Source organism: Pogona vitticeps, chromosome 1 (genome assembly GCF_051106095.1).
Source record: "Pogona vitticeps strain Pit_001003342236 chromosome 1, PviZW2.1, whole genome shotgun sequence".
Lineage (NCBI taxonomy): Eukaryota > Metazoa > Chordata > Lepidosauria > Squamata > Agamidae > Pogona > Pogona vitticeps.
In genome coordinates this window covers 183,155,606-183,177,422 of record NC_135783.1, presented here as the reverse complement: position 1 = coordinate 183,177,422, position 21,817 = coordinate 183,155,606, and the positions used below count along the sequence as shown (strand labels likewise).

Here is a 21,817-nt window from a genome sequence, read left to right as displayed (position 1 = left end):
GAGAAAGAAATTTGGAAGATATTGCCACCAACTTCCCACACTTCTCTGAGCACCAAACCCCCTTTTTTTAAAAAAACGGCTCTGTAATTTGTTCACTTTCTACCAGCAGATGGAAGCAGAAAACAGCCAGCAGAGTCTTCTCCACAGCCAAACGCCTTTTAGTAGCAAATGTGAGCTCTTGAATTTGAATCTTACTATTTTCAAAGCTTTTTTCCCCTCCTAATGTTGATGCTTCATTTTAAAAGGAATCTCTATGGGGCAAAAGGAAACAGAATTCTAAAATGAAGGAAATCTTTCTTGGCAGATGAGCTTTTAGATCTAAGAGCAACCATATTATGTGTGTGGCTCAACTAGGGAGTTTGCTCTCCACCACTGCTGGGAAGAAGATGTATTTACAGAGTGTGTTATTCTCCAATGAGAAATGCAGGATGTGTCCATTCAAAATAATCCACCATGATAGTTCGAAGTTTGGATGTGATAAATTCAGGCTGCAGTTCTAATAAATTAAGGGACTAAAATTCGTTTATTGTGTTGGGATGCTGGATTAGCTGCTGTAATCTAACCTAACCGCCTCCTCACATGATTTTATTCTTAGAGTAAGAATGAATCCTGAGATCTTGAGGAAAGATACAGTGAAGGGTTTTGCAGCACTCAAAAATCTAGTTCATGTATTATGGTGTAATCTTTATTGCAACTGAGCTGATTTTGTACAATCATACATATGTCAGTCTTCTAAATTACCACTAGACTATTTTTGGTAATGCATATTTCCAGTGTGGAAAAAACCCAAAAATAGAAACCTTCATCAATGTCCTCCCACATATATTTGATTCTAGCCCTTTTGCTTTGAAATGGAATGTAACTAGAGCTGTTCACATAACCAAAGTTTGTTTGGTGCATCCAAGACAGAATTTCACATCTAGTGTAGAAACAATTATCTAAATATGTGTTGACCGCGTAACTCAAACTAACACACTTTCTTCACCTCTGCAGTTGCTTGACAAATTGGATAACTTTATGCTTCCTTAAATACATTGATGGACAGGTGCAATATAACTATAACAGAACAATTTGTATGGATGCTGAGTCCCATAATAACATGATCTTTAAAAGACTAGATCGATACTATGATTTGGCATGCTCACCATACAGTGGTGCCTCACTTAACCATTGCCTCGTTAAATGACGAAACTGCTTCACGACGATGTTTTTGTGATCGCTTTTAGACAAATATATCTAGGGACGTGGTAGCGCTGCGGGCTAAACCACAGAAGCCTGTGCTGCAGGGTCAGAAGACCAAGCAGTCATAAGATCGAATCCACGTGACGGAGTGAGCGCCCGTCGCTTGTCCCAGCTCCCGCCAACCTAGCGGTTCGAAAGCATGCAAATGCAAGTAGATAAATAGGGACCACCTCGGTGGGAAGGTAACAGCATTCCGTGTCTAAGTCGCACTGGCCATGTGACCACAGAAGATTGTCTTCGGACAAAAACGCTGGCTCTATGGCTTGGAAACGGGGATGAGCACCGCCCCCTAGAGTCGAACACGACTGGACAAAAATTGTCAAGGGGAACCTTTACCTTTACCTATCTACAGTCCTGAAGAGAATACGTTTATACCCCACTGTCTTCAGTGTATATAAGGAGCTTGACTATGTTGAGTTACAGGTAGAGATGGGCACAAACCACCAGTTCATCAGTTTGTGCTGGTTCATCCTTTGAACGAACAGGTGTTCAGTACATCTTGGCCCCACCTTCTCAGACTCACTCAGAAGCAGTGCCCCGGCTTCCCGGCCCTGCAGGGAACTAGCACGAACCGACAAACTGCTGATTCATGCCCATCTCTAGTTACAAGCTTCAGTTGCTGATGAATGATTAGGACCTTGGAGCTAATGTGATCAGCTGTATGCATTTCTACAAGAAGACATTATTTAATTAACTTGTTAAAAACCAAATCAAACCTTTTAAGGCACCCCACAGTACAGTATTTCAAATTTTCAGTACTGAAATTTATGTAAAGCATATTTCTTGAACATGTGCTCCTAAAAAAGGACTGCTTCTAAATGCTTCCATTTTCAGTTCTGGGTCTTTCTAGGTCTTCCTTTTGCCCTTGAAAAGCCTTTGGAAGCCTCAGGAGGAAGGAGGCTTTAAAAACAACACTGCCAATGGTCCTGATTCTGGTGGCGGCAATCCAGCTGCAATTTTTTTGTGATTAAAGGCTCCCCCCGCCAAATAGGCTTCCCCAGGGCAAAAGAGAGCCCTAGGTAGCCTTGGAACTTAAAACCGGGGGGGGGGGGGGAATAGGAAGTGTTTAATTAATTTAAAATAAATTTTAGCACTGTGGACTGATGACATTAGCTTCCACCACGTACAGGAACGTGATTTGGGCTGTTACGTTTGTCCCAATCGTATGCTGCAAGTTTACAGGCACAAACATGATGTACTTAAGACCTATGCCATTCTCTGTATATGCCACAGAAAGAGAAAGAACACTATCTGCATACCACCTCATTCCAGTGATTTTTTTTTTTACAAATGCCAAAGGTGTTTTTCATATATAGGGGTTTTAAATTCACAGATTTAATTCAGTTCATCCACTCAGTCTGGGAAAAAAAATTTTAAAGTCACTTATCTCTCATCAGTAGGCACAGTGTCTCGCATTTTGACAGATATGAAAGGACAGCTTCATTACATTAGAGAGCTCCAAGGGAATCTTGCAGTCATTGCAATCAAAGCAGTAGTTCACTTTCCCTTTCTCTTTCTCATACAACTTGTGCACACACCCCTATGTGCTCTAAGTCAACATTTTTATTGGCACCAACATTTTAGTGAAATATTTTGCTGTGGCGCCTGGAATTATGTTGTTATTAAGAGTTTAGGCATAAAATTTGATTTCAGTGAGAACCTGGAGTGGCGAGATAAGACACTGGGACCAGCCCTATCATCATAAGAACTTAGGAAGATGCTTCATACAGAGTCGCCCCACTGGTTCATGTGGCCCCATATTGTCAGCTCTGACCGCCAGTGACTATCCTGGGTTTCAGGCTAGATTTTTACTCTTGCCCTGCCTGTAGAGCCCTGTAAATTCCTGGTGGTCTCCCAAAAGAAACGAAATATGTTCAGGGTGGTTCAGAAATAGTAAGACAACCCAGCAATGATTTTGTCTTATTGATTCCTCTGAAGTCCTGTTTGTATTGTATCACAAAACCCTCTTTATTGTACTTTAAGGCCAATTAATGTGCGTTGCGCCCGCCAGCATGCTGTTCTGTGTGAAAGTTGCCTTACAGGTAATTGAATTAGATGGACATCATGGTGCAGATTAACCCTAGGCTTAAAGGTTACCTTGGTTTTGAAGCTGACCCCATCTTCGTAAGCTGCCTCGCTGGCAACACTGCAGATAACAAAGTACAATTGACCCTAGGAGAAGGGAAGGAAGAAATTGGGATAGAACAGAGGATAAAGTTTTTTAAAATAGCGTAGTGCCACATTGATTGTGGCACTACGGTAGTGGACACACTAAAGCTCAGAACCTCACACAACTTCAGTAGTGATACATTAATATGGCAGTTCAGCGATCTAGATCTAAAATTAAAACAAAAAAGCACAAAAAATAATTTTAAAAAATTATTACCAGCATCCCGGAATAAGTTACTGAAGATAGCTTTGTATAGTTCTGTCTTCACCAATTTCCTGAATGCCAGGAAGATAGGAGCCTGGCATACCTCAGTTGAGAGTTTATTCAACAGATTTGAAGCCATCACCGGAAAGGCCTGATTCCTTGTTGCCTTTTGGCCTCCCTCAGCGTGGCGACTTCTAGCAACCTGGATTAAGAACAGCAGGTGGAAAAGGTAGCTGTTTTCTGATAGAGACATTTCAACAAGCCCTAAACCATTAAGGGTTTTGTAGGCAATAACCAGCACCTTGTATTGAGCACTGAAACTGACATGGAGCCAATGCAGGCAAGCCAAGACCTGGGATATATGATTGAATTTACTAGTCCCAGGAATCAGTCTGGCTGCTGGATTTTGAACCTGTTGAAGATTCCTTATTGTTTTTAAGGGCAGCCTTCCATAGCATTAAGTTTATTTTTCAGATTACCAGTGTGTGAACCACTGTTACTAAGCATTTCTTATGCAGGTAGGGGCACAGCTGAGCAATTGACTGAAGGTGATAAAAGGCACTCCTGATTGTTACATACAGCACTGATGTTACCTGTCTGTCATGGGTTTGGAGGGAAAGTTCCATCCTATGGGGAGTGGAAGGCGGGACATCAGGAGGAGGGGCTGTACTGTATATATATGTGGAGCGTGTGTGGAGAAGTTTAGAAGCTGGAGGAGAGCTGAGAGAAGAAGCTGGTGTGGGAGTCTGTGTGTCAGACAGGGTACTACTGTGTGTCAGTCAGTACCAACCTGATAGGTTCAGGTGTCTGTATGGTTAGCCAGAACTGATAGGTTCAGGGTCTGTGCTTTATTTAAGAGTGTTCTGTGTGAACCAAACTGGTGTATGTATGATTGAGACTAAGCCACGTTACTGTATCTTATTCACTTGATCATTTTATTTTCCCTGTGTGTTGTTTAAATAAACCTTATTCCTTTATTTGTTAAAAATCCATTCCTGGTCTGTGTGACTCCTTACAGGGAATGGTTGGTGGCAGCTTAGTGAAACTGTGGCATATCCCAGTAGGTCTGGGGTTGTCACATTGATTGGTGTCCAGCGTGTGGGATACGACTGGTCCAGTTGTCCAGTGGTCCAGCAAAGCCTTGGCAAGTGTGCCCAGAACAAGGGGGGTCTAGTCAGGGACAATCTGAGGGCGCATAGGTAATCTTCTAGGCGTACCTCACGGGGAGGTGCGCTAGTGGAAGAACGTGCCAACTGGGGACTAGATTAGGGAGCTCTGAGGCAACCTGTTTTGGCGGGAAAAAAGCTGAGGCAAAACTGTGTGAAGTAGCAGTGATCTAGCCTGCCTGCTGAGAGGCCTAGCAGAGGGGGGTGGACTCCGGCTGGCAACAGTTGCAAGTTAGTGCTGAAGAACAGCAGCAATCTATAGAAGGCTGGTTCTGAGGCAAAAGAGAGAGAGAGAAAAAAAGAGTGGTCGCTTTATTTTGAGGCTTGACTTTTGAAAGCAGCCTGTTCTGGGGGGGGGATTATGCCCTTGACTCGAACCCAAATGGCAGAAATGGGTGAAGTGAAAGACCCCCAGGTAGACCAAGGTTCTGAGGATGAATTTGGCTCAGTGCAGGATGACAGCACGGGAGAACAGAACCCAGAACTCAAAAAAATGCTCATAGCCCAACAGCATGAACTGAGGATGAGGCAATTTGAAATGGAGGAAAGATTAGAGAGAGAAAAAATGCAGGAAAGGGAGAGGCAAAGACAATTTGAATTGGAATTGCAGAGAGAGAAAATGGCGTTTGAGTTAAGAAAATTGGAACTGATGAATCAGAACAATAATAACAATAGAGATTCTGAGGGGGGCCAATTGTCTAAGACTGACCTGAAGAAATTCCCTGTATACCACAAGGGAGATTGCCCTGAGGTGTTCTTTTCCCTAGTGGAAAGAGCGTTTGTGGACTTCTCAGTAAGGGAAACTGAGAAGATGACCATTATGCGATCTTTAATCAGTGGCAGCCTGGCAGAAGTCTATGCAGAGATGCCAGAGGAACTGCTAAAAGATTTCGCAGAGTTTAAAAAACTGGTGTTTGCCAGACATGGGATAAATGCGGAACAGCTGAGGCAAAGATTCAGGTCACTCACCAAGAAACCAGAGCAGACTTTTACCCAAGTGGGGGCCCAATTGGTGAGGCTGCTAGAGAAATGGCTATCTCAGGAGGGGACAGAGACCTTTCAGCAGCTCAAAGACTTGATAGCGCTGGAACAGTTCTATTCAGTCCTGCATGGGGAACTGAAGTTCCAGGTGAGGGAAAGGAAACCGAAATCTGTGGCGGAAGCGGCCGAGATCGCAGATTTTATTTCCCAAATAAGAATGCCCTTAGGTGCTGAGGGGAAATCGATAGGTAAACCCAAAGAAACCTACAGCAAGTACTCTCAGGGACCAGGGAAAAACCAGCAAGGGGGAGGGGCCCATGGTGAAGGGAAGCCCTCAGACATGAAACCAAGACCTCAGATTTTGGAGGGAAAACCAAAACAAGATGAGAAAGACTCAAAATATAGCAGAAAATGTTATTTCTGTCAGGGAAAGGGCCATCTAATCTCAGAGTGTGAGAAATTAAAGCAGCTAAAAGGAAATGTGCCTCATGATTCGAGTGGAACCAAGCCAAAAGCTGTGTTCTGTGTCCAGAAAGAGCAAAGCTCCTTGTCACTGAGGGAGCCTGTTGCCATGGCTACTCAATCTGGAACAGATACATCTGCTGATCAGGCTGGGGAAAATGGTCCTCTTGTGGAGGTCAAGCGCTGCTTGCTAGTGAGAACAGATTCTCAGTTGTTTGAAACAGCAGGGGTGGACGTAGGAATACTTGACCATCGGTATCGGGGGTTAAGGGATACTTGTTCCCAGGTGACCCTGTGCCATCCAGATATTATTCCTAGGGAGTATGTAATCCCAAATGAGAGCATAAAGGTGGCAGGGATTGAGGGACAGGTGATCTCGCTGCCAGTAGCTGAGGTACCTGTGTACTTTCAAGGCTGGAGGGGAGTTTGGCGGCTAGCGATTTCATCGACTCTGCCAGCAGCCGTGCTCGTGGGAAATGACCTGGCTGAACATGTGAAACGGGTGCTAGTGATTACACGTTCACAAGCCACCACGGGGACAGTTCCGGGGGGTAATGATGAGCCTGAGACGGAGGCAGGTGGGGGGAGTTCCGAAGCTGTGGTGGAAACCTTAACCACAGACAGCCGATTTGGCCAAGAGCAAAAGGCAGACGCCACTCTCCAAAAGTGTTTTGAACAGGTGACAGACGCCCAGCTAACACCTGAGACCCCAGTGAGATTTTGTGAGAGAAAGGGAATTTTATATAGAGAGACCCTGAGGAATATCTCAACAGGGGGAGATGGGATCAGAAGTCAGCTAGTGGTACCTGAAAAGTATCGCCCCATGATCTTAAAAAGGGGGCACTCTGACCTGTTTGCTGCGCACTTAGGGGTGAACAAAACACAGCAGAGAATCACACAGAATTTTTACTGGCCTGAAATAGGGAAGCAGATCAAAGAGTTCTGTAAACAATGTGATGTGTGTCAAAGGCAGGGGAATAGCCGCAACAGGACCAAAGCAAAGTTGTGCCCTTTGCCTGTGATTGACACTCCGTTCAAATGCATAGGGGTGGATATTGTGGGACCTTTGCCCAAGGCCACAAAGAGGGGGAACAGGTTCATTCTCACCATTGTGGACCATGCCACAAGGTACCCTGAAGCCATACCCTTGACTAACATTGAAACTAACACAGTGGCAGATGCCTTGGTGGGGTATATGTTCAGGATGGGATTTGCCTCAGAAATAATCACAGATTTGGGCGCATCGTTCACATCGAAGCTCATGAAATGCTTATGGCAAATCTGTGGAATTAAGCACAAGGAAACCACTGCCTATCACCCTGAAAGTAATGGGTTAACTGAGAAGTTCAATGGGACTCTAATGCGCATGATTAGGGCTTACTTGGCAGAGAATCCAAACAATTGGGACCAGAAGCTGCAATCCCTTTTGTTTGCTTATCGATCAGTGCCACAAGCCAGTACCGGGTTCAGTCCGTTTGAACTTTTATTTGGGAGAAGGGTGAAAGGGCCCCTTGATTTGATCAAACAAAATTGGGAGCAGATCACCCAGGATGACCCACAAGACGTTGTGACATACATAGACACCTTGATGAATGACCTAAAGAGAAACCTAGAGCTAGCAGCAGAAAACCTGCAAGCTCAGAAGGTCAGACAGAAAACATGGTATGACCACAAAGCTAGAGAGAGGCACTTTGACCCAGGGGAGGAAGTGCTTTGGCTTAGGCCCTGCAGAGAGAACAAACTGCAGCTCAAATGGGCAGGACCATATAGGGTCATTTCCAAGATGTCAGACCTGAACTACCTTATAGAGCAGGAGGAGAACCAAGCAAGGAGGGTGGTACATGTGAATGCCCTAAAACCCTACTACAGAGGGGAACAGAGGGTTTTATTTGCAATAAAGGCAGCTGAGAGTGAGGAAGCTGAATTACCCTTCTGGGAGGGTAGAGGGGAAGTAAAATACAACCCAGATGAGGTAAAGATCAGTCCTGCACTCACCCAAGACCAGCAGCAAGAACTAAAAATGCTGCTCATCAAATATCAAAAGGTGTTTTCCAATAAGCCGGGGATAGTGAAGGGAGTGATGCATCGGATCCACACAGGGGATGCACCCCCGCAGGCAGTATCCCCATACCGAGTGACGGGACCCTATAGGGACAAGGTGCGGAAGGAGCTGGACGAGATGCTTAGGGAGAACATAATCGTCCCCTCTTCTAGTCCTTGGTCCTCTCCGATAGTCCTAGTGGACAAGCCTGATGGGAGCATTAGGTTTTGTGTAGATTACAGGAAATTAAACCGCGTAACCACTCCTGATGCCTACCCAATGCCCAGGCTAGACAACCTGATTGAAACCATAGGGGGTTGTCGGTTCATCTCATCATTGGACCTGGTAAAGGGATATTGGCAATTAAGAATTGATCCCAGGGATCAAGAAAAGACCGCCTTTTGCAGCCCTTTTGGTCTCTATGAGTTTCGAGTCCTGAGCTTTGGTCTCAGAAATGCACCAGCCACATTCCAAAGGCTGATGGACCAGACCTTAGCAGGGCTCAGTGACTTTACTGTGGCCTACATTGACGACATAGGGATCTTCAGTAATACCTGGGAAGATCACCTGAAACACCTGGAGTTAGTGCTGCAGAGGTTAAGTGCAGCAGGGCTAACGGTAAAGGCGAGCAAGTGTCAGCTGGGTAGCCCAGAAATAAAATACTTGGGTCACATAGTAGGGGGAGGAGTGATAAAACCCCTAGAGGCTAAGATAGAAGCAGTTCGTGATTGGCCCAGACCCAACACCAAGAAAAAAGTCAAATCATTTCTTGGGTTGGTGGGCTACTACAGAAAGTTCATCCCGAGGTTTAGCGAGATAGCGACTCCGCTGACCGATCTGACGAGGAAGAAGACTGATGACCGCATCCCGTGGACCAGCGACTGTGAGGAGGCGTTCCAGAGGTTGAAGGAGGCCCTCATCAACTATCCAGTGCTGCGTGCTCCAGACTTCGACCGAGAGTTCATCATCTACACCGATGCGTCTAACAGCGGGGTAGGAGCAGTTCTTTGCCAGGAGGATGAAAATGGTGACCAGCATCCAGTGTCCTACCTGAGTAGGAAACTCCAGAAAGGTGAGAGACATTTGGCAACCGTGGAAAAGGAGTGCCTGGCCATAGTCTACGCGATCCAGAAGGCCAAGCCTTACATCTGGGGAAGACATTTTATTCTGTGCACTGACCATTCACCACTGCAATGGTTAAAGACAATGAAAACCCACAATAGTAAACTTATGAGGTGGGCTTTAAACCTGCAAGACTATGATTTTGAAGTGAAGGTGGTCAGAGGGTCAGTGAACTGTGTTGCTGACGCCTTGTCAAGAAGACCTGAAGAATGAAGACGGCGAAAGAAACATGGACTATGTATATATTTTGATGACCAAAGGTTAAATGTATTTGTTTATTAAACATGCGTGGTTTGTATGAATAAAGGTAACTTGATGTATTGTAAATGGTAAATGTTTAACTTAGAGTGTAAGTATAAGTAAGTATGATATTGTATGTATAACTGTTTTTGTGTGTTTTAACCAGGTTGTTTTTTTGGTGAAAAGCACTTTAGCTTTCCCCCTACAAAACAACTTATAAAGAGGGGAGGTGTTACATACAGCACTGATGTTACCTGTCTGTCATGGGTTTGGAGGGAAAGTTCCATCCTATGGGGAGTGGAAGGCGGGACATCAGGAGGAGGGGCTGTACTGTATATATATGTGGAGCGTGTGTGGAGAAGTTTAGAAGCTGGAGGAGAGCTGAGAGAAGAAGCTGGTGTGGGAGTCTGTGTGTCAGACAGGGTACTACTGTGTGTCAGTCAGTACCAACCTGATAGGTTCAGGTGTCTGTATGGTTAGCCAGAACTGATAGGTTCAGGGTCTGTGCTTTATTTAAGAGTGTTCTGTGTGAACCAAACTGGTGTATGTATGATTGAGACTAAGCCACGTTACTGTATCTTATTCACTTGATCATTTTATTTTCCCTGTGTGTTGTTTAAATAAACCTTATTCCTTTATTTGTTAAAAATCCATTCCTGGTCTGTGTGACTCCTTACAGGGAATGGTTGGTGGCAGCTTAGTGAAACTGTGGCATATCCCAGTAGGTCTGGGGTTGTCACATTGATCATGGCCGATATTTGTGCCTCTATAGAGAGTGCAGGAGTACCTCCAGGCTGCAGACCCAGTCCTTCAGGGGAACACAACCCCATCAAGAAAGATCCTTCTAACAGTAGGATCTGTACCTTATCTGCATTCAGATTCAGGTTTTTTTGGCCCTCGCCCAGTTCCTTATCAATGCTAGGCAGTGCTCAATAATCTGCACAGTGTCCCTTGCATGATGAAAAGAGAAGTAGAGCTGTGTGTCATCAGCATACTGGTAATAGCGAACCCTACATCTCTGTATGACTTCTCCAAGAAGCTTCATGTGGATGTTAAAGAGTATTGGGGAGATGGTTGACCCCTGTGGAAGCCCATAGCAGAGGTCCCAAGGGGTGGAGACAACTGCCCCAAGCTGTACCATCTGGGATCAGCCATCAAGGAAGGACCAGAACCAGTGAAGAGTGGCGACCCTAAGCAGTGTGCAGAAGGACACTGAGGTTGTTGTCATCATGTTTAAATAAGCTCACTATGCTTCCTGTGAGAAAAGTCAATGGATATGGCCTTGGGCAAGCTACAAGGTTGCAGTGAACCCCTAGAATAAGGGAACAGTAAACTACTTCTGAGCGCTTTCTATATCCAGAAAGCCCCAGAAAAGGTCACCATAAGTAGAATTGACTTGACAACCGACAAGTTTTTTTTTAAGCTCCGTTAATGGCCATGGGGTAACTACAGATGAACATAAAATATAACTGAAGAATTAAAATATAAATCTTTCTTTTATGATTTGTGATATTGTATATATGTAGATGGGAGTGTTGTATGCATCTGGAAAGAACTCAATGTGATGAATTTATACCAGGTACCTGAAATAATGCTTGAGCCATGTACACCAATATCACAAGTGTGTGGTGTGGATGTCCATAGCTTGTGGTATGTATTTCTCCTTTGCATATCCTATATGTGCATGGCCTTCTGGTCCTGCCACTTCAGGAAGATGCTTTCTCCTGCCATATTAGGTAATGCCTGCAAAATCACAAGAAACAAAATTCCTTTCATGTAGATTTCAAAATATTTTACTCGTTCATTCATAATTTTCAGAGTTGGAGTGCAGGAACATTCAGACAACCTTTGAAAGAAACCCAGCACATGACAAAATCAAGGAGACTATTTTGTGGGTCTTCTTCAAAATTTTTTTTGAAGGCTGCACACTCCTCCTGTGCAATACTAAAGATAATTTCATTTCTGATCATTCTGCAAGTAAGACATTATTTCACATACAATGCCCTAGGTCAGTGGCTCCCAACCTTGAGTGACCCAGGTGTTCTTGGACTGCCATTCCCAGAAACCTTCACCGCTAGTTGTGCTGGCCAGGATTTCTGGGAGCTGCAGTCCAAGATCACCTGGGTTACCCAAAGTTGGGAACTACTAGCCTGGAAAAATCTTTGCTTTCCAGTAGCTTAGCCATGTTAGTCTATGGCAGCTAAAACAGGAAAGAGTCTTATGGCCTCTGACTAACATTTTTTATTTGGCAGCTTTTGTGGACTGTGAACTGACTAGATTGCTCATGGGCTTGAAATGTCTAGAACAAGGGGTCAAGAGTTTGATTCCCCACTGTGCTTCCCGGAGAAACAGTCAGCCTGTGTAGCCTTGGGCAAGTTACAAAGTCCCAGAGCACCTCCAGAAGGAGGGAACAGTAAACTGCTTCTGAGTATTCTCTACCTGGAAAACCCCAAGAAGGGCCACCATAAGTCAGAATTGACTTGATGCCACATAATTATTATTTTGCCGACTGTAGCCCACCTCCCTCTGAAGAAGTAGGCTGCAATCCAGGAAAGCTCATGCCGCGTAAAACCTCATTGGTCTTTGAGGTGCCACAAGCTTCTTTGTTGTCTTTGTTGTCATAGGTTGTCAATTTCTTTGATCATTTCCTGGATTCCCAGTGACATGGATTGCTGGCAGGGAAGCTCAGCTTGCTAGTGCTGTGTATTTGTCCTTTGCATGTTCCATATGTCGAGTATGTCTAAACTCTCTCTTTGTGTGCATGACACACAGAGAGAAAGCTTCACCCTGAAAATGCCAAGAGTATTATCTAGTCTGGAAGAATATGATGCCTAGCTGTGAGTGAATGGGTTCATAGGTGCAGTGCCAGAACAATATCGATAACAAGAAGAGAGGGGGAAAGAGGTTCAGTTATTCAAAAGAAAGACCAGAACAATGAACAGTTCAGGACTAGTGTAAGACTTCTGTCTAGATCAGTCACAGGATGGAAAACTTTTTATTGGGTAAGGTAAGACGATCAGGAAATGTCAGACTGCAGAATTAAAGATAGATCGTATCATTGTGCAACTCTGGAAGGTCATGCGGAAAACAACAATAACAGATGGTTGGGCCCACAGTACAGTATATGTCTCAGCTAGTCTTTATGGCTCCCATTACATCTCCCTGCTGTCCCCATCACTATTTCAACAGTTCCCCACTCCTCTTCTCCCAGACTGCCATACATCTGTACACTCATATATATATGCACCCAAATAGACATATCTACATATACACATACCCACAGAGTTTACACAATCTATCTCAGATGTAAGACTTGACAGTTTGGTTGCAGGGTTGTGATGTTTGTGCTAGAATTCAAATTCAAGAATGTTTGCCTATATTCTCTAGCAAATGGCCAAAGCAACTCACCAGAATCGCATTTTATCAATGCCAGTAATCGTGCTTTTCAGAAGTAATGTGCATTTATAAAAAGAGCAGTGGCACCTTCAGTAATAAATATAATAATCATGCGCCTCCAAGTCACTTCTGACTTATGGTGATCTTTTTCAGAGTTTTCTAGGTAGAGAGTACTCAGTAGAGAATACTCAGTTTGCCATTCCCTTCTTTGGGGGGGGGCACCCTGGGACTGTGTAGCTTACCTGAGGCCACACCATCTGTCTCGCATCACAGGAGGCACAGTGGGGAAGAATCAAATTCCCAACTTATGGCTCCACAGCCAGAGACACAAACCACTGGCCTATCCATGCAGTTCAGACACCTTCAGTGGAAGAACTAAAAATTCCACATTCAAATTGTTTAATTTTTTTGTTTAATCTGGTGATTGCATATTAACTTTCCAGGGAGGTTCTTCTCCAGTAGACCTCAGAAACTCAGAATTATCTGTGACAGGTAAGCTTACTTATTATAAAGAATCGTAAAATTCTCCCTTAGGATTGGTTTCTTTTATGTGTAAGATTTCAGTGCTAGATTTGGTTTCTTTGAGTTTAGTCTGATGAAGGCAATTCCATATAGTTGGTAATAGTAACAGTATCAGTACTATTTAAACCTAATCAAAAAAACAAAACAAAACAATAAGCAACAATGCAGGAATGGCACCTTCTTGAAATAATTGTTATCATCAAACTATTTGCGTGAGCAGATAGTTACAGATCAATCATTTCATGAGTAATATTTTACAAGCAAGATGTCCCTCAACCTTGGACTGAACTATGGAGAAGATGCTTAACTAGCAGCTTGTCCAAATCCTAACCGAAGATAGACTATAGGAAGTCCCACTAGATATCATGTAACATTGGCAATTCCTCGAGTTACATGGGTGTCACTGGACTTGAGAAAGCTGTGGCTTCTCGAGAACTGGAATAGGGACCGGAATTGGCCCTCCAGATGTTGCTGGACTGCAGCTTCTGTCCTCACTGGCCATGGCCTCCTGCCTTACATCATGGTTACCGACCAGTTGTGATTTGCTTCATAAATAAAGGTCTTGATCCCCAGTATGTGCCAAGTATGTTAAAGGAAGGCCCATACCTCGGTCATAGAGCCTATGTTTTTCCTCCAGAAAGTCCCTGGCATCACCAGGTAGAGCTGGCAAAGACTCTGGTCTGCAACCCTAGAGAACTGCTACAGGCCAATAATGACAGTACTGAACTAAATGGCCCAATGATCTGATAGGGTATAAGGCAATCTCTGGTTTTCCTAATTCATCAGCACTACAGTGTAGTTCTGCAGTTAAAATTCTGGCCACAGTTGTGTCCATCTAAAGTGGCTTCCCTTCTTCTCTTTTCCTTTTGGCCTCTACCAAGAAAAGGGGCGTTAGAAGCTTATGGGACGTAGTCCTAAAACTCCAAGCCCAATTACCAAGTTCTGAGTTGGGGAATACCAACATTTTGGGTTAAGGCAAACGTTCTGAGGAGGCCAAAGCTCTTTTTTTGGGAGGGGGGGTAACACTTTAGTGGTCCAGTTTTTTTTTTAAAACAAGAGATATTACCCATCCCTTGTTTCTGAGAATGGATCACACAGCTGCTTTTTGTCCAAGCCTAGTTAGTTTAATAGGTGTGTTTTTACTGGGACTAACAGTGAAGAATGAAAGTGAGCAGATCCTGGCAGCGCAATATCGTTTGGAAAGGAAATGCCAGCTGGAATGGGGGTGAGGAGAAACAGCAGGCTGGGCTCTAATGGGCCACCTGACACTTCGAACAAACAAGCAAATTAAAAGCCATAAAACTCAAGCACTGTTTTTGTTTGCATGCTTGTTTAGGCTTCCTCTGTTTCACTTCCTCTGCTTCCAAGCTGCCATCTTTCTAAGAAGTCAGCCACTTGGCATTACATTTTGCCAGTGAGAGGAAGATGCCCAGATTTGCCATTTGAAGGGGATTTATTTTTTTTTAAATCTAGAATGATTTTTACTATTCCAGATGCCCAAAAAACTTTTAATCAAAGAAACAACAATGAGAGCTGAGCATCAGGGCTACTAAGCGGGCCATCAGTTCTGCCCATTAATATCTGAGGGATGTTTTTAGAATAATTTTGTGATGTTTACATTCATAAAAAGAATTTTCTTCCTGTTTGGTGAAATGATTGACAGGAGGACCAAGAAAAACAAAACAAAAACACCAACCTCTCATAAGACAGTAGAGTTGCAATGCCATTGGCATGAGTTAGCTTTTCTGGCCTAGGGGGCTCTGGCCCTCTCATCTCCTCACCAGTCCCCCTCCCAGATCAACCCCATGGGGCTTTCCCCTAATTTGACTTTCTCAGCAGCCCTTCTGGGCTACTGTGGGCAGGCTTTAGCACCAGCACTGATGTCTTCATTTTCTTGGAGTTCTTTGCTAACACAATGATCCACATCCGATCCTGCCATTACACAAAGCGAGGATGAAGATGTTTATAGTGGATTTGGACTCCATCACATCTTCAGTTAATTTTATTATGAACAGCTGATACTACTCATTGAGGAAACAACAGAAGCTCTTACTATCGTGTGTAGGTTACTTTAATATAAAGATTCACCTGGAACACAGTTTTAAGCCTGCTTTCACATTCTGATTGTCCACCTACCTACTTGCTATGCAAGTAGCCATGTTTCCAGTGAGGTAATAATTTTCCTAGTTTCAGAACCTGGCTCAAAAGAAAACAGTCTTCTGGAAAATGGCTCACGTTAGCCAAGGAAAACTCTGAATCAAGCTGCGTGGTGCTCACCTGTCATTAGTCTGTCTTCACATTCAGACAACTTTACCTCATATATTCCTTGCTATACACAACATTCAACCAGGCACCAGAATTGGCTGAGGTCTTGTCTGGTGTAGACAGAACTCCTGGTTCACATCCATAAATTTACAAGAAACACAGTACAGTATGTGTGGAACCTGGAAAGAAGCAACTCTGCTCAATCCAACATACATATTTAGCATGAGCAGTCAAAATAATATATATAACAAACAATAGCATGTCATGGTATGTTGACACTGGCCCCAGATAGTCAAGCTGAAGTTTGATTTTAAGAGAAATATTACATTTGTTTGCGATTGCTCTTTTGCTGCACATTTGAGCCCTTTGTTTGCAAACAAATGATTTAAATGATGTCAACATGGATAGTTCAGGAGGGAGATAATGGAAGGAAATCTTTCATTCAGGTATCACTCCATCCCAACATGAGAGAATTTTGAGGTGGAAAATCTCCTGACCTATTGGTATTTTTGTCATTAGCTTACTCCTGGAGTCAGCTGTTGGAACACCCAGTTTTTCAGAATGTTGACATGGGGCTTTGAAAGGCCTTGCTCTTTGTTTTCTAGGTTGGGCAGGGTGCCTGAGGCTGAAGACTTGGCAGCAAGAATGTTGAAAGTTTGTCCCCAAGACAGGATCTCTTCCCAGGAAGCCCTTGTTCATCACTTCTTCAACCCCTTGCCGTCACAGTTGTACCAGCTTTCCAATGGTACGTCCTTCCCAATTTCTCCTACAAGAGTGTGAGAACAAATTTACTGACTTATTTTGTTGTTATTTTAAAGTATATATTGCCCTCTTCTTTTTTTTTTTTTTTTACCGGAAAGCCTCCCAGAGTGATTTATAAATATATGTGGCATCACAGCCCACAGCCTCAGGCTTGCAATTTAAATTGATGTTGTGATACACAAGAAAAAAGGGAAGGGGAGGGAGGAAGAAAACAGTGGGTTCTGGTAGCTGTTCTTAGGACGGCCAGCTGAATGGAAACGATTCAGGCAGTCCACTTAGAAGTTTGGAGAATAGTTGTGTGAGAAACAAAAGCAGCCGGTGTCCCAGCAGAAGTGGTGGGCTATCCCTCCTCTTCTTCTCTTCTGGAGCCTGTTGACAACTTAACGGTGTTGTAAGTTGTTTGTGGTGAAGTCACTCTGAATACGAACACACACACACACACACACACACACACAAACACACACACACCTCTGAGAAGCCACCGATGATGTCTGTTTGAAACTCCCACATGAGCTACAAGCTTCAGTCATTAGATGTTGACATAAGGACAACTTCCAGCCATTTCCCATTTGTAATACCTACAGCACAGCTGCAATTAAAGCGAGGTTTTCAAATGACCTCTTAAACTCAACATATATTGCGAAACAGAGAGCCCGCAGCATGTGGTGCAGTCCTTTCTCTGGGACTATACCACCTTCAACTTGATTCCAGGCTTAAAATGGTTCCTCCTGTGAGCACTATAGTAGGAAGAGAGTGATTGTTTTCCAGGGATGGCCCTAAGGTGCCTGTGGTGCCCCCCCTCCCCACACTGACCATGAGTCACAAGGACCGATTTATGAGATGTTCCTTTTGTATTTTAAAGCCGTCCTCAATTCCCATGAGAACAAAAACCTCTAAAGGCAAAGTGAGAGTTTAGGAAATATCCCTGCAAATTCCAAAAATAAAAATAAAAATGCAAATGTGGGCTTCCCAGAGCGAAAAGTGCTTGGGGAGGGAGTGGCCAAAAGGGAAGGGAGATAAGGAAGGGTCTTGGGCACCCTCCACCCACGGCCGCTTTTGCTCATCAACTTGCCCCCCACTTCACCCCAACACCTGGCTTCGATGTGACTGGGGCAGGATCCAGATTGTTAAGCACAGAGGTTTTCTGTTCTTACTACCTAGTTTGGCCTTCTGTATGTGTGTGTGTGTGTGAGAGAGAGAGAGAGAGAGCGCACAAGAGGGAGATCTGCATTCCTTTTCTGTCCAACCAGCCACAGAGCACAAATCAACTCTGACACTTTTTGAAAACTGAAACGAGGGAATCTCGCTGGCGTCTGCCTTTGCTGGGGGATGGGGAGGCAAAGGAGGAGGGGCGGGAGGACTTGCAGCAGGGGGGAAGTTGACTTTTCTTTATACATATAGGGTTTTTTCCATGCAGAGTTTAAATTATGCCTGATAAAAGGAGTTTTCGTGGATGTTTCAGTTCTTTCAAACCCTCCTGGCTTCCTCCCAATTAAATGAGGTTTGTCAAAGCCACAGGGCTCTGCTGCTGCCTGAGAGGCAGACAAGCACTTCCTGCAGTGACATCTCGAATCCCTGAGGGAGGAGATGAAAGTGCCCGTGCCAAAAAAGACAGGAAAAGAAGGAGTGTGGGGGAAAAAAAATAGGTACAGAGGCAGAAAGGCAGAAGGAGAAAGGTGGGGAAAGAATGAACAGAGGGAGAGGCAACAGATTGGCACACTACACCTCTCACTCTGCGACAAGATTGATCATTTCCATATGAGGAATGTGTTCTTGGTCTCTTGGGCTGATATATTAGTGTGTTTTTACGATGGCTGCGATTTCACTCCTCTTACAGCCAGTGGGGCCTCAGCGGGCAGGAAACCTACATGACGTTATCATGGCAACCGGCGTGTGTGCGGGGAAGCAAATCAACGTCTTATAGGCAGAAATAGTCACAATTTCTGATTCAGCAAGTTCATATTCATGCGCCTATCCCTAGGGTAATAATTGTAATTAATAATTAATAAGGACAATGCTGTAGCATCAAGATAATTCCCAGCCTATTGAGTTCCACTTGCACATCCACACATCCCTCGACCTTTGGACGAGGGGGTTACTGGAGGTGGCTTAATCACATCGGTCGAGAATGCTGAGTGCCACAAGAAGGAGCAGCAAGATTCTGTTCTAGCCCCCTCGTAGAGGATGCTCATGATTAGCTTCTTGTACACTCAAGAACGATTTTGAAGAGGGTTAAAAAAAATAAATTAGCTTGTTATCTTCATCTGAAAGCATATGTTGGATATGCTGGAGAGAGAAACAAAAATATAACAAGTTTTCCTATGTGGAGATCTCTCCCTGCCCCATTGTTATGAAATCATTACAAGCAAGGACTCTTCTGTTGTGTGGATTGCCACTTTGTGTCTGCAGCTGTATTTCTTTTCTTATTTATCATACTTTTAGGCTACTCTGGGCAGTGTAGGAAACATTACAGAATATAAGATATGGGCAATAAGGTAGCACATGATAAAACTGAGATTAAAAACAGCAATAAGGAATAAAAGTAAAATACTACAGCATATAAAATCAAAGTTAAAATGGAATCAACAGCAAAGTAGAAGAGTACTATGCTTGAGTGAACAGAACGTGTAACTGGTGTTGCCATGAAATATTTCCAGGTTATTAGGGTGAACTCGAGGGGTCGTGATGCACATGCATGCACAGATACAAACACATTTCTACTTTGAGAAGATCTCTTCCCACAATAGCTTAAATTTTTGAAAAATTGACTACGTCCAGCATTATTTTAGCAAACATCTAACCTTGCTGCAGGAGTTTCTTCTTCCTCCTTCTGCATCTCCCCAAGTCCATGGGAGTGGAAGGGAGCAGCAAAAAGGTTCTCAGCTGTTCTTTCTGCTTCACTGCCCAGAAGCCTCACCCAGCATGATCAATGCAGAGCCACTCTTTCCTAGTCCAACATCATCTGGGAATCTGTATTTAGGAACTGCTGACTTGAAGGATCAGATCCTAATTTGAAGACTCTACTCTTATCCCACAGCTTTGTGGAGCAGTTGAGCAAGAGGGTCTAGCTGGAAGGGGTGGGGGGACCTCTATGGTCCTGGTGGCCGAATTTCCCCTGCAACCACTCTGTCAGGCCAGATGTTGTATAGTTGCAGGACCTTCCCTGAACCGCCACCTCTGACATCACTGAATCTGTCTACTAGGCCTATCCTAGCTGCCTTTTCCTTTTAAGGAGAAAGGTGGGGTAAAAATATTTTAAATAAATAGAGTTTACTTTACCACTCTGTCTGCATACAGAAAGGGGCCCAGATGCACTGAGTCGCACACCAACTTATCACACTGCTTGTGATTGCAACCTGAGCTGGAAATATACAATACAAAGAAAAAAGTACAAAAATCCAGATAAAGTTACTGCAGTCAGAGGACTCTGTATCCAACCCCGTGTTTTATTTGGTAGACCACACTGGCGTTGGTATGTAATAGTTCAGAGGTAATAAGGATCTCTTCCATCTCTTTCTGGCTCATTTTCAAACTGTAATTAATGCCTTGCCCTGTCAGAAATAAAGCTGACCTCAAACAGTCTGTTCCCTGGAGAAGTTGACTTTGATGTGAAATTTCCTCAAGATTGGGAAGAGGAAATACATTCAATTGTGGCTGCAAGCTACAACTGTTGATAATGCATTCATAAAGAGCTCTCTGCAAGAAAATCCAGTGAATTCCACTTTTTAAAAAAAAATCAAACAATTTGTAAGCTTTCGTGGTTCAAATCCACTTCTTCAGGCTATGCAGCTTTTCAACCAATGAACTGCCAAAGCCATTTGCAAATATCCTTCCTCCACACCTTCCTCCATTGCTTTCAATGTGAAACACTAGGTTCCTGTTTAGCTGGGGGTGGGAAATGGTAGAAACAGTTTCTTCTGGGAGAAAGCTTCCGAGCTTCTCATTGCAAACTTAATTTGCAATAAAAACCAAACCAAACTAAACCAAACAAAACAAAAAAACCCAAACCTGTGAATGTCATTTATTACATTTGAACACACAGACACACACACACACACACACACAGAGAGAGAGAGAGAGAGAGAGAGAGAAAGAGAGAGAGAGAGAGAGAGAGAGAGGCAGGCAGGCAGGCAGGCAGGCAGACAGACAGACAGACAGACTTAGTATTTGATTTTGGTCAGCAGCTTCCTCATCCCACTTCTCACTGTGTGAGGTTCAACCTATATATTATATTCAATGTGAATATTAGTCTCCCAGTGGAGAATACCCTCAAATGTATTGTTTAATAGTACTAACTGTGTGAATGTTGTCTTTCTCCACGTTTGGAGTGCTTCAATCCTTGGCATTAAAGCTTTCCCTTTATTAGAATTATGTGAGAAATGTTCCTGGACTGAGGAGTCAGATATACTTGTGGAGGCTCCTCATGGTGTGATAGAGGATCCCCTGTGAACAGGGACCTAAAACGCAGGATGCTTAACATGAGTAAAGCAGATATTTACTTGCCACTGCGGAAAGGGAACTAGAATCAGGTCCCAGAAATGAGATGTTTTATTGAGGGCAGAAAAGTCAGTTAGCCCATTGCCACTCTTCCTTTGTTGTAGGAGTTCTTCAGGTCAAAAAGCTACCATATTTTCTAGGCTGGCTTCCTTTGTATAAATATTCTGTTGTGTAGCACTACTGGTACAACAGGAATGCTGTCACTAGCAGCAGCTAATTAATGGTAATTAAAGAGTTCCTTCTTCAATTTCAAATGGCACATGATTCATACACAACCCAAAATCAAAGCAGGAACTTCTTAACTAGAGGCAGGCTGCCCCTGCCAATAACATCACTCCCGCTATACCCGCAAAGATATACAGGATTCTGGCCATCAATTAGCAATTAGGTAGAGCAGAGGGGGGCAAAATGTGGCTCAAGGGCTATATCTGAGCAAACTCTTTTGCCTCAAAAAGTCCTCTTGTACAGTCGAGACATGGGGGCAATTTGCCCATGTTGGGAGCCCCCCAACACCCTTGGACTCACTGCGCCTCCAAAATGCTTTGAAAGCATTTAAGGTTGCCACTAGAGGGTGCTAGGAGGCTTTTTAAGTAGAAAAGAATGTTAAGAGAAATAGTTTGGGGAAGGGGGTGTCATGAGAGTGGGTACAGTTCTCCAAGTCCAGGGACAGAACATGTGTGGCCCCCAGATCTCTGGAAATTATAGGCTTGTATTTAGTGCAGAGGAAGCCTGTGAACCTTCAGGAAA

General features: G+C 43.8%; 1 protein-coding gene across 1 annotated transcript in view; it reads left to right on the top strand.

Moving 5' to 3' along the window:
- CDK15 (cyclin dependent kinase 15) overlaps positions 1-21,817 on the top strand; it is a 75,051-nt gene that overhangs the window by 44,152 nt on the left and 9,082 nt on the right. The window contains exons 11-12 of the mRNA XM_020814475.3: positions 13,468-13,516; positions 16,417-16,556. Of these exons, the coding sequence (XP_020670134.3) occupies positions 13,468-13,516; positions 16,417-16,556 (189 nt within the window). The remainder of the gene's footprint in view (positions 1-13,467; positions 13,517-16,416; positions 16,557-21,817) is intronic.